This window comes from Argiope bruennichi, chromosome 10 (genome assembly GCF_947563725.1).
Source record: "Argiope bruennichi chromosome 10, qqArgBrue1.1, whole genome shotgun sequence".
Classification (NCBI taxonomy): Eukaryota; Metazoa; Arthropoda; class Arachnida; order Araneae; family Araneidae; genus Argiope; species Argiope bruennichi.
This window is the reverse complement of record NC_079160.1, coordinates 109,595,350-109,612,399: the sequence shown is the minus strand read 5'-3', so window position 1 is coordinate 109,612,399 and position 17,050 is coordinate 109,595,350. Positions and strand designations below refer to the sequence as shown.

The 17,050-nt window shown below is 32.3% G+C and overlaps 1 protein-coding gene across 1 annotated transcript in view; it reads right to left on the bottom strand.

The window, feature by feature from the left end:
- LOC129988293 (organic cation transporter protein-like) overlaps nucleotides 1-17,050 on the bottom strand; it is a 48,916-nt gene that overhangs the window by 6,017 nt on the left and 25,849 nt on the right. Inside the window, exons 8-10 of the mRNA XM_056096480.1 lie at nucleotides 12,587-12,675; nucleotides 5,998-6,203; nucleotides 1,705-1,886 (exon numbers count right to left, since the gene is read on the bottom strand). Of these exons, the coding sequence (XP_055952455.1) occupies nucleotides 1,705-1,886; nucleotides 5,998-6,203; nucleotides 12,587-12,675 (477 nt within the window). The remainder of the gene's footprint in view (nucleotides 1-1,704; nucleotides 1,887-5,997; nucleotides 6,204-12,586; nucleotides 12,676-17,050) is intronic.

Below are 17,050 nucleotides of genomic sequence, written 5' to 3'. Positions count from 1 at the left end.
TTTTGAATCACCCTGTATAAAGACTAGAAGTTAAAAATAAAATTTCTTGTTTTGAATCACGGTGTCATGAAAAGCGTGCTTAAAAGAAAAATTGAAGCGATTATGCACATACGAAAATAAAATTGAAATTCGCCTTTAAAAAGGGAAGATGAAAAAAACTATTATATATAACATATTTTATAGACCAATAGCCGATAAATGTTGACTTTCTCAGGTGAATGTCAACATTCACTGGATGAGAATATCGACACTCACGGAGAATGTTGACATTATCTTATTTTGGTGTTTCACAGTAATATATGTTACACACATGTAGGATTGGGTTAACAGTATGTAGCATGCTTTCCGAATACAACAAGAAAAAACGAAAGTATAAATCATGTGATCATGACTCACACTCAATTTTCTACATATTTGTGTAGCATTTACTACTGACAGATTCAAGTAGGAAGGAAAAAAATACATTTTTCCTGGAGCAAAATCCTTTCATATGACGCAACGGAATCTTGTTTAATGAGTATAATTCCTATCCGAATTTTACTCGTAATGCAAAACACTCGTTAGAAAAAAATAATTTTTCATTTAGTAATCCCTGTAAAATAGAGCAATGCTTTGCATTCCAAAAAAAAAAAAAAAAACCTTAGATTTATAATACTATAAATTATTATTCATAGTGCATGCTTTTTTAACAAGAAAATCATCTAAAGATATTTATCTTTGGTTAATATGATGAAATTGACAGAATACCTGTGGCGCGTGCTTTGTTCATTAGAGATGCTCTCTAGATAGATTAGGGGACAGGATGAGAGCATTTAAAAGATGACCTAGTACATATTTGCCTGTTACCTTTTAGCTGAACCGGCGTCCTGTCATAGGGTTAGCGACTCTTCCCCGTGATCTGGGCGTCCCGGGTTCGAATCCCGGTTTGGGCGTGGTTGTTTTTCATCTGAGTTCTATCTGCGAGGTGCGTGAATGTGCTCCCCTGTAAAAAGGGGTTGCGCAAGCGAATGTGTGTGTGTCATCTTCATATGAGCTGGAAGTCAGACTTTTGTCCTCGGGTGCTCAGGTTTCTTTACCTTCAGAAGCTACTGCACCCCTTTTCTGTGGTAACGCGGACACGCCATCATCATCAATAGCTGAGTGGAGACTTCTTTTGCATTAAGAAGCACATTCGTTTGTATTGCAGTGGCCCCCCCTTTAAGAACATGAGCTGCCATTGTAGAGGAATTTTTCATATGATTGGAAAAGCAATTAAGGCGTTCCAGTAACTGAACTGAAATGATCATAGAAATGAAAGAATTGATTAATTTTTTAGGGCCTACCATTCCATTTGCCCACAACTTACTTTTAATAGAATTTTCTACTTTTATAAGAATAACCTACTTTGAAAAGAAGTAACCTACTTTTCTGAGAATTTTCTCACTTAACTTGAGTTGGAAAGGTTTCAGCGGGGTCAATACATACATTTAAAGCATTCTATACATATACGCATGCACAAAATTTGTTGAAATTAACTTGACATTATTAAAATCCTGATTTTGAAAGTTTAAAACATAAAAATATTTATATTTCGTAGGTTAAATGCTATTAGATCATTTTTATACTCAAAAATTATAAACATAAATCATAAAAATCTAGGAAAACAATTCGAGAACTTTTATTCCATGCATTCAACACGTCAAACGGATGCAAGATTGTACTTACCAGCTCTCTGACAAAAGGAGCGAGGATAGCTCCGATACGAGCAACCGCTGACGCTGATCCTAAACCTGTAATTCGCAAAATAGTGGGGAAGATTTCGGTAGTAAATAAGCCCAAGACGGTGAAAGTGGCTGAGATGCAGAACTTCCCCATCAGAGAAACAGCTGTCCGCAGCCACATAAGGTCTGCAATATAGAATCAAATAACAGATGAATGAATGGACACTACTCGATTACAACTTTAAAAGTGGTGATAAGATGAATGGAGTCAATATATGCTCACCTCGTAAAGCATCATACAAATATTGAATAATATAATATAAGGTACAATATATTGGTATTGTATATGTAGAGGCGTTCTGGCAGAGGGGTAGCGCGTCTTCCCCGTGATCTGGGTGTCCTGGGTGCGTGTCCCTGTTCGGGCATGGTTGCTCTTCATCTGTTCTATCTGTGAGATGTGTGAATGTGCCCCCCCCCCCTGTAAAAAGGGGCTGTGCAAGCGAATGCGATGCGTGAGTAGCAAAATCGTACTCTTGGCCCTAGTAAAAAAAAAAAAGAGACGCTCTTTTTCGGCTTAAAATCGCTGACTTCGATCAGCGAGGCTTCTCCATAGCAAGTGCCATTGGAAACAACGACAACAATGTATAACCACATGTAAATATTTAGTTATAAAAAACGCATGACGCATCAGTTATGTTGTCCTGACCACTATACTTCACTGCTCATACTTCGAAGCGGAAGTTAAATATACTTATTCTAATAGTTAGTTATGAAAAAAATGATTTTTGTTTGTGCGTGAAATCGTGTTCATATATATATATATATATATATATATATATATATATATATATATATATATATATATATATATATATATATATATATATATATATATATATATATATATATATATATATTGGGTTGGCAACTAAGTAATTGCGGATTTTTTTTAGAAAATCAAAGACAATTTTTTCATGGAACTAAATAACTTTATTCTGTAATGTATTGCCCCTTTTGATCAATGACCTTTTGCCATCTTTCAGGTAGCATCATAATCCCACGTTCATAAAATTTCTGGTTTTTATTAGCAAAAAACTGAATCAGGTACGATTTGACATCATCATCATTATTGAAATTTTTACCATTCAAGGAGTTTTGTAAAGATCGAAACAAAAAGTAATCAGGTGATGCAAGGTGAGGACTATATGGTGGATGTGGCAAAACAGCCCAACCAAGCTCCAATAATTTTTGCCGAGTGACCAAAGATGTGTCTGGCCTTGCATTGTCATGATGGAATACAACAACTTTCGATTTGTCAATTCGGGCCGCTTTTCTTCAACTGCATTGTTTAATTTCGTTACTTGTTCAATGTAGACATCAAAATTGATCGTTCGGTTGGGTTGTAAGAGCTCAAAGTAGACAATTCCTTTGTAATCACCCTCGGGGGGGCACCTCGAAATGAGGATGAGATGCTTCCGGCATGGTGGTTGGATCTCGCCACCCTGGAGGGTACACTAATAGGTGGGGGATCTGACTCCCCCCATCGATGACGGGACGTACTTCCTTCGGGGAGGGTTGTACCGTGGCCGGTGACGGCCCTTAGGACTCAACCACAGTTCCCGCCAATTGCTGTTGCGGCGGTCCGGTCATTCAGTTCTATGGTTTAAATCCGTGTGCCTTAGGGCGGGTCGGAGAGTTAGAAGGTTGACTTGTAATCCCACCAAACTGATAACAAAACCTTCTTTTGATGAATATCAGCTTTTGATGTTGTTTGAGTTGGTTCACCTGGCCTGCTCCACGATCTTTTCCGCTTGATATTGTTGTAAACAACCCATTTTTCATCGCCAGATATCAGTCGTTTTAAAAATGGATCATTTTCATTACGTTTTTTTAACAAATCGCAGCTGTTAATGCGTTGCGTTAAATGCGTTTCATTCAGTTCGTGAGGAACCCATGTATCGAGTTTTTGAACATAGCCAAGTTTTTTTAAGTGATTTTCAATGCATGTATGTGATACATGAAGCTTCTCTGCAATCTCACGTGTTATACTGTGACGATCTGAATCGATTATTGCTTTGATTAGGTCGTCATCAACTTCAACTGGACGACCAGAGCGTTTTTCATCTTTGAGTGAAAAATCACGAGAACGAAATTTGGCAAACCAATTTTGACACTGCCGTTCTTTTAAGGCTTCGTCACTATAAACAGCACATAACTTTTTATGAGCTTGCGATGCGTTTTTCCCTTTGCGGAAATAAAAAAGCAAAATATGACGAAAAGGCTCCTTTTGATTTTCCATTTTTCAACGAACGCCAAACGAAAACTACGTAACCGATCAAAAAACTTTTTTTACTGATTGACAGCTGAATTACCAAATATCAAATAATAAAATGTGTTTTACATTTGTACTACGTCTGCAAACCTAAAAATTCAACTGAAGCCATATATGAGTGAAATCCGCAATTATTTAGTTGCCAACCCTATATATATGTAGGACTCAGAAATCACTACTATTTTAGAACGCACATTTAATTACATTTAGGACGATTAGGACATTTAGGATATATATACATTAACATAAAAGAATTGAATATTCAGTAGATTTCGTCGAATACGTCGCGTCTCGTCTTTACTTTCTTCCAGATCCGTCTGATCTGCCACGTCTTTACTCTCGCCCAGATCCGTCTGATCTGCCACGTCTTTTCTCTCGTCCAGATCCGTCTGATCTGCCACGTCTTTTCTCTCGTCCAGATCCGTCTGATCTGACACGTCTTTTCTCTCGTCCAGATCCGTCTGATCTGCTCTCCGTCTAACCAGCGTCAACTCCGTCTAACAACCAGCAGATGGCGCTCGCCAACAGGCGCTCGTCACTACATTCGGCGATCCTGACGTCTCTTTCGTCCTCGAAAGTTATATCAAAGTAGAGAAATAATTTCTTCAACGTCGATCCACACTGCGTCAGTCCACAAGGAGTTGGTATCCAAAAGGTTTATTGTAGCTCGTCAAATTGCTCTACGTCAAATTTCACTCCTGTTTGGCTGTTCTTTCGTCTATGTGCCGGTCTTCATTAATATCCCGGCCGAACCCCCATATTTGTAGGACTCAGAAATCACTACTATTTTGGAACGCACATTTAATTACATTTAGGACGATTAGGACATTTAGGATATATATACATTAACATAAAAGAATTGAACATTCAGTAGATTTCGTCGAATACGTCGCGTCTCGTCTCGTCTTTACTTTCTTCCAGATCCGTCTGATCTGCCACGCCTTTACTCTCGCCCAGATCCGTCTGATCTGCTCTCCGTCTAACCAGCGTTAACTCCGTCTAACAACCAGCAGATGGCGCTAGCCAACAGGCGCTCGTCACTACATATATATATATATATATATATATATATATATATATATATATATATATAACAACTGAAACCAAAATTTGGCACAAAACTATAATTTTAATAAGAAGATCACACACCACATTACATTTAATTAAATTATTGAGTTTTTAAGCTATCGCGTTTAAATGCTTGTAAAACTACAGACCGACAGATGGTCAACCCGTTGAAGGATTTGATTCAAAATTTAATACGGATCAATATTTAGCTTTTTCCATACCTATACCAATATGCCGGATGTACGGTTTTCAAATTTTTGTTGGAGAATGAATATGGAAACCGTTAAATAGCAAAAAGTTTTACATTAATTTTTAAGAATTATAACAAACTTACAATGATTTCGGAGATTTTTAAGCTTTAAAAGAAATCCTTATACATAATAATCATCTCATTACCTATCGAAGTGTAAAGAGTTAAGTTGCTACAATTTTAACATAAAATTATCATGATATCTTGCACAGGGATAGAAAAAAAAAAAAAAAACTTAAAGAAAATAATTTTTTTTTAAAAAATTTAAAGTTGATTTTAGATACAAAATACCTTAATTCTATTTCAATGCATTTATATTGTGTTTTCATATTCATAGATAGACAGACATAACGTCAAAATTATGCCTTTCGGATTCAAGGCGACCTGAAAGGAGAAGGATCGTCAAAATCTCGAGTTCGAATTTTTTCAAGGTTACATTACTTTTTCTATACTTCGTATAAAAGAATATAAAAATATATCACAAGAATGGAAAAATAAAGTATTTTTTGTCACTAAAAACACACAAAAATAAACGTTTTTGTAACATAATAAAATGAGTAATGAAGACGAGAATTTTAATGAGCGTGCTATATTCTCATTGCATACTTCCTATAAGATAAAATAAAAAAGAGTGATAATTTTTATACCTGCTGGAATAGGGTACACGAGCAAGCAAGCCACTCCCGCGCAAGCTAAACAGGCGGCTAAAGGCTTCCGTCGTCCCTTGTAACATAAAATGGTTAAAGATGCTGGAACGTCTATGAGATTGAAGATGGTAAAATTAACGAAGGGGTCTCCAGCTAACTCATTGGTGTTATAAGCTATGCCGTAAAAGACGAAAGCCGTCACCACCCTGAAAGAGATGCAAGGGAAAATTTATTGAAATATATTTATAAGTGAGAGTTGTCAAAGATATGTGTAAATAAATGGAATACAAATAGAATTTCATCAAATTGTGTTTATTTAAAATTTGAAATAAACCTTTGTAATTTGTAATTTTTAAATTAGCATTGCTGTTATTTATCTCGAAGCAAGAATATGGAAGACTTTCTTTTGTTTATTTCTTTACTTCGAACTTTATAAATAACAAGGAATTTTAATGTCATCAAGTAATCACAGACTGACATTACAGGAATGATTCCTCAAAACTTTTTCGCATGCACTTTCATAAAGATATTTTCCAAGTGAACGCCTTGAATGGCTGAATGAATCAATGAATATATATCAATGAAATTTGATATATATATAAAGTTACAGCATTTTTTAGTTATCGTGTTTACATGTTTCTGAAAATATGGATAGACAGACGGTCAGCCCCCTTGTTGGATTTCATTGAAAATTTGGTAGACGTTTATATTAAAAATGTTAAATCTGTATACCAAATTTTATCTATCTAGCTCATTCGTTTTATAGTTATTGTGCTAACTTATATTCGAACAGACTTCTTGTAAATGGATTTTGTTCTAAATATGATAGAAATCACCAAATTTGGTTTTAAGCTAGTATACCAAATTTCATCCGTCTAGTTCAAAGAGCTTTTGAGTTATATTTGTCATAGACAGACGGGCATTTTTTAAAAATGCGTTTCTCTAACACCTGGATGTCTGAAATGTGTAAATTCTTCAAAATCTCGACTACGAATGTTTTTGACAATGAATTTTTTGACTAGATTTTCTCTATACTTTTTATACGGGAAAGTAAAAATAGAAATTTTATCAGTTTATCTGAAGCTGACAATAAACCTAACTTAAAAATACAATAAATCTAACTTAAAATTTCTTAGGTTGTCAATACTTTAATCGCTTATTTCGCTGTATGGATATCAATAATTATCTGCTCTCTATTTTTTATTCTGAATTTAATAAATAACATTTGAATTCTTATTTTTATCAGGTAAACATAATTATGCAGCTGCTACATAATTATGCCTGTATAATAAAAATAGTGCTTTCTTTTGTTGTGATAACACGTAATTCAATTAAGTTTTTTGACACAACTAATACTATTAATATGGTGAGCGAATAGTTGGACATAGAATCACATTATTCACCGTATATAGGAAAACCTTTTTTGCTACAATCAATGCACAAATGAATTCTTTTCTAATTTTTATATATATTTTAATGTAAGTTTTTCTTCTAATTTATTTCTAAAGATGACCAAAAATATGTAGGGATAAATTTTAAGGTATCGTTATGATTAAGGTGTATGTACACACTTGAAACTTCCAAAATCGTTCAAAATATCGAATATTATTTTTATTGCTTAATAATGATCTCTGATTCTTTAGCTTTCAAACGATACCAAGATGTTGCCAATATTCCAAATATTTCTCGAGTTATAATTATTTTTCTTGAGGTGCTTTCATTGAAAACTCTAGTTACGGTGTTTTTAAAACTCATTTTATGAAGAATGATATTTTTTCACTATGTTGCTTCATTCAAACAATAATTACTCAATAAGAAATTAACGAAATACAGTTATTTATATATCAAAATAATTTGTATGAAATAGCGGATGTTTTGTGCCTCAATCAAAGTTATATTTATGGAAATAAATTTTTAATAGCTGTTTAAAGGTAAAAATTATAGAAAAAATCTCGCTTTTTCTATTCATCGTTGATGAAAAAATTGTAAAAAAAGAAACTATATATTTTTATAACTTGATTGAGGCAGACAACATGAAGACTAATATTAGGAATAATTTCCAGCTAGAATTGTGTGTCTGTACAAATTAGAATTTAAGATATCTTGTTTCAAAAAATAGGCTAATTATCGCATTAAATATTATTTAATTAATTAATAATTAGTGTAATATGGTTTTTACTCACTGAAATGAGTTTAAACATATATTAATAACCTACTGTGAAAAAACTGGATTTTTAAAGTTAAAATTAAAAAAAAAATCTTCAAGTGTGTACGTACACCTTAAGTTAGATAAAAAAAATCATTAAACGGATTTAGATACAATATTTGTAAAATTTCTTATTCAGAAAATAATAACTAATTTGATGTTTATTTTTGAGGAAAGAGAGATTTTTCTTTCCGGTCTTTTTAATCGCAGTTTGAGAGTAATTAAAAAGAACCCCGAAATTAAATTTTTGTGTATAAATTTTTTTTTTCTGATATACTTATTTAAACGACGGAAGCTAAAACTTAAAATCCATTGTTACTTATGATAACAACAAAATATCGTGATTTTTAAATGCTTTTCCATTTTCACACTTGAAGTTGAGAATTTCTCTGGAGTATTCTTCTTTCACTGTATTTTACAACACTTTATGAATAAATTATTAATAATTTATTTTAATGTTAAATAATTTTGAATTAATAATTTATTTTAATGTTAAATAATTTTGAATTAATAATTTATTTTAATGTTAAATAATTTTGAATTAATAATTTATTTTAATTTTTTAATAATAATTTATTTTAATTTTTTAATAATAATTTATTTTAATGTTGAAAATAGTAATGGAAAGTTCTTCTGACTTATCCATCTAAAACAATATGCAAATGCAACTGAGAAAGCCAGAACGGTTTAAATACTTCGTCCAAACTTTTCAAATAAATACATGCGTCACACGTTTCATGCCAACATCATTGTGAAATACTCAGCTGTTTTACATTACCAAAAAGGCGGTTACTTCATACCAATTGACAATCAGACAACATGAGATCGTTTTGTTATTTTAACTATGACCGCGTGGATATTGTCATCAAATAATTTCGCAATTTCTTTCAAGTGGAAACAAAACGTGTCATCATAGCGTAGCATAAAAAAACGTCCAGTTAGATGATAAATTTATAAGAATCCCGACTGTAAACAAAGTCTCCCGAGGATTAAAACCAGATTTTCGAATGGTGTCATTTCCGGGCTTCAAATCAGTAAATAAATGTTCAATCGGTTACGACCGGAGTTTAACCCCTTGCTTGGCGCATTTTTAAAAAATCGCCAACTCGCCAACAATGGTCTTGCTCCGTGTTTTGCGAAATGTTCAAAAGCGAGGGAACAGATAATAGGTTTGCCAGTCTTGTAGTTGCCAGCCTTGGCGCGTAATCGCAACATGACAAAGAAGGGGGTTAAACTCGGTTCACCCGTTCAATCTTCTTGAAAAGATTAAATTAAAAATGATAAATTCATATTTTTTGTTTTAAACATCTTCCCGTTCCCTTTATTTTATTTATATGATACATGATGGAATTTCATATCTGTTTTTAAATCCGTTTGCTGAAATTGCTGAATATATTTATTATGTAATATTTAGAATATTTATTTGGGGGGGGGGGGGTTAAGTTATTAGTCAAGATGACTGTGTGGTTTTAATAAGCTTAATCATTTATCTAAGCAACTTTTCATGTGACAACCTAGTAATGAACATGTTATCGATGACTTGCGCACTATTGTCTGAGTGTCTGTGAAGTCACATGTATTAAATAAGACATTTTTTTTATAGAGGGGTTCTTTTTTTTTTAACAGAAAATGGAATACGATCAAAAGTTTTATGAATTTTAAACTGAGTTAGAATGTTTTTCATATTTCTTTTGGTTTAGTTTAAAAGCAATACTTTCCCATCCCGTTTTAAAGAAGTACTATGGGTATTTAGGACGCACCTCGTAATTTTGTGCCATAGCTAGATGACGAGGATGGCATCTGAGTTGACACCCCCTGTTCATATTTCCGCACCGCACCAGTGGAAGGACATTTGGCCCGGATGGATTTAGCATGCATCAGACCTGCTTACACGACGCCCCCACCCCCGGTGGAATCGGATCTCGAACCTGTAACATTCCGACCTTGAAACTGGGACCTTACCAACAGGCCATTACAACCCAAGTTATTATTATTTTTTTTTTTTGGCATATGTTCAATATTACGCAGTATTTTGATCATTAAAACTGCTTAACAGATACATATAATTGCGAGGTTTGTCAAAAATAGATAAAATGGTCACAGATACGCAAAAGCGTACAGATTACATATTGCAGATATTGAGATAAGATCCTGCATTTTTCGCAGGATCTTATTGTAAAATACATTTGTTTAGAAGTTCATTTTGCTGAATGTTTCCTCTGATTTTCTTCTTTTAATATTCTAAGATGGTTAAAATTTCGAAAATCAATGACGAAAGTGAATGTCTTTAACTAAATCCTAAATTTCCAAATTCATATATTCTAATATGTACACATTGAATTCTGATATGAACTGTTTGAATATTTTTTAGAAATATTAGCCTTTGGTTTGAATACATCATTATTACTGAATCGATCACGTCATCCTTGGCAAGATTTTTTGGCGATTTTCCCTATGGCATGCGGATAATAGTATCCGAAAATAGAGTTTATGTTTTAGACGTTTTTTCCCCTACCGATTGAAATAAAAATTCGACAAAAAACTACACATGTAGTCGCAAACTAACTTCCATATAAAATTTCCTAATTTTTAGAATATTGAATATTTTAGTAAACGCATTTAGAATTATGCGTTTTTTTCATATGAATTTTATAATTATTAATAGTTATTTAAAATTTGTTCTGCTATATTTTGCACATACAAAGTATTTATTATTTTCACTGGAACAAATAATAATACGAAAATAAATGAACGTAGAAACAAAAGATGTCGGAAATATAGGATGGCCATAAAATAGCTGTCCACGTATGAAGACATCTGAAACCTTTTCATTCAGTGCCGATAGCAATGCTCATGTGAAAAAAAAAAAAAATTCTCGCAAATATGATTTTCATATTTTGAAAAGCTAGCAAACGACTAAGAAGATATTAAACCTAGAAAGAGTTTTTCCAACCAACAAATAATGGTATCATTTGGGCTTAAAAAATTACCAAGCCAATTAAATTCCTTTGGCATATTGGCTCCAAAGATTAGTACTTATTAGTTTTACTGAAAGATAGTTTTCAAAGCTGAATTTTGTTCTGATTAATTCGTTGGATATTTTATTTATCGCATATACATCAAATATACAGAATCAGCTGGAGAGATCTTAAAATTTCCTTGATACTCTTTAATAAAGATGCTATCCCAGAAAACGTCTTGCCTTGCATTGGCATACAATAGTAACGAAATATTAGCTTTTGGCGTGAATACATCATTTTTACTAAATCTATCACGCCATTCTTGGCGAGTTTTTTAGGCAATTATCTCATGGCATGCGGTTAATAGTATTCGAAAATGGAATTTATGCTTCAGACGTTTTTTTCCCCAACGGATTGAAATAAAAATTCGACAAAAAAACTACACATGTAGTCGCAAACTTCCATATCAAATTTACTAATTTTTAGAATATTGAATTTTTTAGTAAGCGGTTTCACATGTTTCTGAAAGTACGGATTGCCAAATGGTCAACCTCTTGTTGGATTTGGCTCAAATTCGACAGGTGTCTATACTACAAATGCTAAATCGGTAAATCGAATTGAATTTACCCAGCTCTCTTTATTTTGCAGTTATTGTTTTAACCAATATTCGAATACCTGGGTATGCCGGCATCCTGGCATAGGCTTAGCGTGTCTTCCCCGTGATCTGGGGGTCCTGGGTTCGAGTCCCGGTTTGGGCATGGTGGTTCTATCTGTGAGATGTGTGAATGTGCCCTCCTGTAAAAAGGGGTTGTGCAAGCGAATGAGTGATGCGTGAGTAGCAAGGTGAGTAGCTTGGGCCTAGTTGGCGCTACTGTAAAAACAAGAGACGCTGCCCCTCAGGCTTAAATCGCTGCCTTCATAACAGCGGGTTTGTCCGTGGCAAGTGCCATAACAAACAACAACAACATACCTGGATATTCAGACCTCCTTAGGACGTATTTTGGTAGAAATCTGAAACTTTGGCGTGAAAACCTTATACCAAATTACATCTATCTAGCTCAAAGTGCTTTTGTGTTAGCTTTACAACAGAAATAGAAATTATTTCCAAAAATGTGTTTTTCGAACTCAGAGAAGTTTAAAATGTGGAAATTCATCAAAATCTGGAGTCTGGAGTAATATTTTCTCTGTACTCTGTATACGACAAAAGTAAAAATGGATAAACATATGTGTTATTTAAAAAATACTTTTTTTTTCTAAATTCAGAAAGACATAAAATTGGAATTCCAATTTAAAATTTTTAAATCTTTCTTTTTGCTCTGTTTAAAAAAAAAAAAAAACACTAGAAACATTTAAATAAGAAGACAGAGAGAAAGAAATTAAGAATTGGATTTTCTTTACTGAACAATGACAGAAACATTCTTACCAAATGTACCATATGAGAAGAGTCCGCATTCTGATTTCTGATTGAAATAGCTGCAAACAATTGGTTCTGGGCTTTTCATCTACATCTGGCTGGAAAGAAGATATCATTTATAAATTTATCTCTTTTAAAACATACAGGAATGGTCTTTCTTCAAAAATTTGTTGCATATTTCTTTATAAAAATGTTATTAAAAAGTGTATCTTGGGAAAAGTCGTGAACGCTATGAGTGCTCAGTTCCAGAGCTCCCTACATTAGAGTTTGTGCTCCATAATATAATGAAGAAAAGCGAACGTGCATTTTGGATTTCTCATTTACAATCGAATTCGACGCAGAATTACAGCTTTAGTAACAAGATCCTATACAAAGTTTCATTTATATAAATCATTATATTTTTTTCTCGCATTTATAAGCTTGTGAATTTGCAAATCGACATGTTGTTCAACTTTTGACAGATTTGATCTGAAATTTGATATACAGTGGCTCCCAAAATTGAGTATACACTATACTCTTTCTTCTTTCATTTTATTCTTTTTGATCTTAACATTCTTATTTACGGCTAATATTTATAAGAACGACCAAATATACATTAACAAAAGTATTAGGCTAAAAAACAAAACGGAGGAATCAATAATATTTTTAGTACAGTCATTTTTATGTCAAAGTTGCAAATTTCAAAGTCACAAAATTGAGTATACATCTAACAAAATCTGTGAACAAAAAGAGAAAAAGATAAATTAATATTTTGTTGCATATCCATTTGCATTTAGAACAGCTTGTAAACGGTGTATCATTGAGTTGTTTCGCCAGATATTTTCGACCATTCTTCTTGTAATACTCTTTTTAAGTGTTCCTTGCCCCTAATATAGTATTTTTGAATTGATTTTCCTAATTTTGCCCACAAATTTTCAATCACATTGAGATCTGGAGATTGAGGAGGGGTGTGCAATTGCATTTTACAATTATACAACAACCATAACTTAACTATTTTAGCTGTATGTTTTGGGTCATTATTTTGTTGGAACAGAAAACTTGACCTTAAACCCAAATTCTGGGCACTGTGTTTTAAATTGTTCTTCAACATATCCAAATATTTAATTATGTCCATCATTCCATCAATGAAAACTAAATTCCCCACTCCTTTTGCAGACATACAGCCCCATACAAGAAGTGAACTACCTCCATGCTTGACAGCAGGATAGGTGTTTTTAGGAAGAAGTTCAGAATTGAACTTTCTCCAAACATAACATCGACCATCACTACCAAAAATATTAAATTTACTTTCGTCACTGAATATTACTTGATTCCAGAAGTCAGGGGGCTTTGAAATATGACTTTTAGCAAATGAAATTCTTTTCTCTCGATTTACTTTGGAAATGAATGGTTTTGTTCTGGCTACGCGATAATTATAATTTTGTTTTCGGATTACTCTTCGAATTGTTTTTGCAGAAACACACTTTCCAATTTTTCTTGAAGTAGATGTAGCAATTTTTGTAGCACTCACCTTAGGATTGTTTGTTACTCTCGAATAACTCTTCTCTTGGTCGTTTCACTGAGGATTTCTTTTCTTCCTCTTCCAAGTTTATTAGCAATTTGTCCATACATTTTATACTTCTGGATAATTTTTTGAACGCATCCGTGACTGCGTTGAATTTTCCTTGCAGTTTCTCGTAGATATGTACCATCTTCAGACAATCAAATAACAAGTTTCCGAATTTCAACATTTGTTTCATTTTTGGAGCTCATTATGATAACCAAAACGTTTGTTTTCGCTTAGAAATCACTGACTGCCAATTAAAGTAACAAAACTATTTTACTTATTCATTAAAAAAAATAATGTTAGTCAAGTCGCATATTTTATAAGGTGTATACTCAATTTTGTGACTTTGGAATTTGCAACTTTGACATAAAAATTACTGTAATAAAAATATTATTGATTCCTCCGTTTTGATTTTTAGCCTAATACTTTTGTTAATGTATATTTTGTCGTTCTTATAAATATTAGCCGTAAATAAGAATGTTAAGATCAAAACGAATAAAATTAAAGAAGAAAGAGTATAGTGTATACTCAATTTTGGGAGCCATTGTATATCTACATTTTAGATGCTAAAAATATATACCAAATTTTATTCTCATAGTTTGCGTTTTGCATTAACTGTGTTTACTTGGATTTAGATAGACAGAATGCATATATGGATTTCGTTCAAAACCTGATAGAAATTCACCAGTTTGTTTGTGGATTTTTATTAAGTCTTGAACGAAATCCATAATCAACCAGAATCCAATATCAAATAAAAAATCCAAAACCCAATATCGAATTCCTTCTTTTGCTCAAAACTCATATTGAGTTTCATGCTTTTGAATAATTGATACTGATATACATAGTTACAAAATTGTGCTCTTTGGATTCAAGGAGCTCAGGAAAGTAAATATTTGGTGAAGCCTTATAAACCAGATAACAGCTACGAGACATGAGTGATCACTTTTGTCTAGTGGTCATGTTACTCGGCTTCGAACCATAATGTTACGAGTTCGATCTTCGCCTATCGGCAATCACAACATTGGTGACCCGATGAAATTTAAAAAAAAAAACGATAAAATAAAAAAGAAGCTGATAAAATATCAGCCATTAAATAAAATGAAGCTGATAAGCCAATAAATAAATCCAAGCTGATAAATAATCAGTCAATAAAAAATGGGCAAGGCGCAACATCCGAAAAATCACCATGCAAAAAACTGGAAAAAATAACGTTCATCTCACCTACGACTCACTAGAAGGGTAGTACTGTGGTGAAGCTTTATAAACCAGATAACAGGTACGAGACATGAGTAATTACTTTTGTCTTGTGGTCATGTTTTTCTACTACGAACCCAAACATTGCGAGTTCGGTCCTCGCTATCGCCAATCGCTGCAAATATATGTCAAAATTTTAAATTCAAAATTTTTGGTGATCACATTGTTTTCTTTTACTCGAAAATGTAAAAGAAGCCTGGAAGTGTACTGTTAAAGAATTAATACGTTCTGAAAAACATTGCGAAAAATAAAGCTGAGAAAAAATTCAATGCATTTTCGAAAAGTTCAGAAACAATAATCATTTATCCAGATATATATTTAAGCATGTTTTCTAACAAAGTGAAATCAACAATATTTTAAAATTAATTCGAAATTGATACCGATTTTTTTATATAAATTCACACCGCTATATAACTTTTTATTTCTCAAAGTGTTACAAAATTAGTTTGTTAAGCCTTTAAGAGATTTCATCCTAGCGAAGAATAGGATTCTTATTTGCACTTCCACTATGTTAGTTTTTTTTTAAATATATTTTTGAATGACTAAATAACTTATGTAAAAAAAAAAAATGAAAGGAGATTTATGCTTTTAAAGTAAAGCATTGTAACATGATACCTTTTTAGGTTTAGTTGGTCTATTTTTTAAAATTTTATTTCTTTACTTTCATTGTATGCAAACGATAACATGGACACAAAAATGTATTTAATATTCTAGTAACAGATGAATAAACCAAGTTACTAAACAATGAAATATATTGTTGCAAAATATCATTAAATTACTTTCAATTATTATTTGTAGTTATAAAAGCCATATTATAGTTGTCAATGCGAAAAGACTTGTAAAGACTTTTTGAACTGATGTAAGAATACTTTTTACGGAATAATATCCTCTGAAGTTTTGGAGAAATTTCATTCAAAGAACCAGATGTTAATTGATTTTAAATTAACATTTTTTAATTTTAATGAATTAATAATTTTTAGAGAGTATCTACTATCCAAAGAGTAACCTTCAGCCAAATTTGAGCCAAATTGTAACGAAATTCAATCAAATTTGAGCCAAATCAGGCTCAAAAACCAGAGGTCTGCTCTGTAATACATATTGAATTATTTTTGTACCATATATTTCGTAATGACCAAACATTATGCTAATTTATAAATATCACAATCTCAAATATAGCAAATTTATTTTATTTTAAATTAAAAAAATAAAAGTTTTTGGAAAAAAAGTAAAAAAAATTGAAATTTCTAGTTTTTTTTAAAAATAAAAACCAATTTTATGTTTTATGACTGCTTTGTTTTGTATTTTTAATTCTTATTTTCTTAGATTTGTATAAATTTTAACGAAATCCAAATACATAAATAAATAATAAATGATGCAGTGTACGGTCAAATTTTAAGAGGGGTGTTCCTATTTTTCTTCGTCAGCAATTTAAAATACAATATATCCATCAAGAGATTTTTCTATAGATAAAATATGCAATTTAATACTTCGAGTATTTGACTAGGACAGAAAGTATGCATATTAACAGGTGTCGAGGAGGAAGTTTGCTGATCGAAAGAGAATCAGTCATAGAGTGTAGTGTATTTATGCAAGGTGCTCAGCTGTTCAGTAAATCAACATCGTTAAATCAAAATACTTTCTGTTCAGAGCTTCTAAAACATAGGTCAAAATTC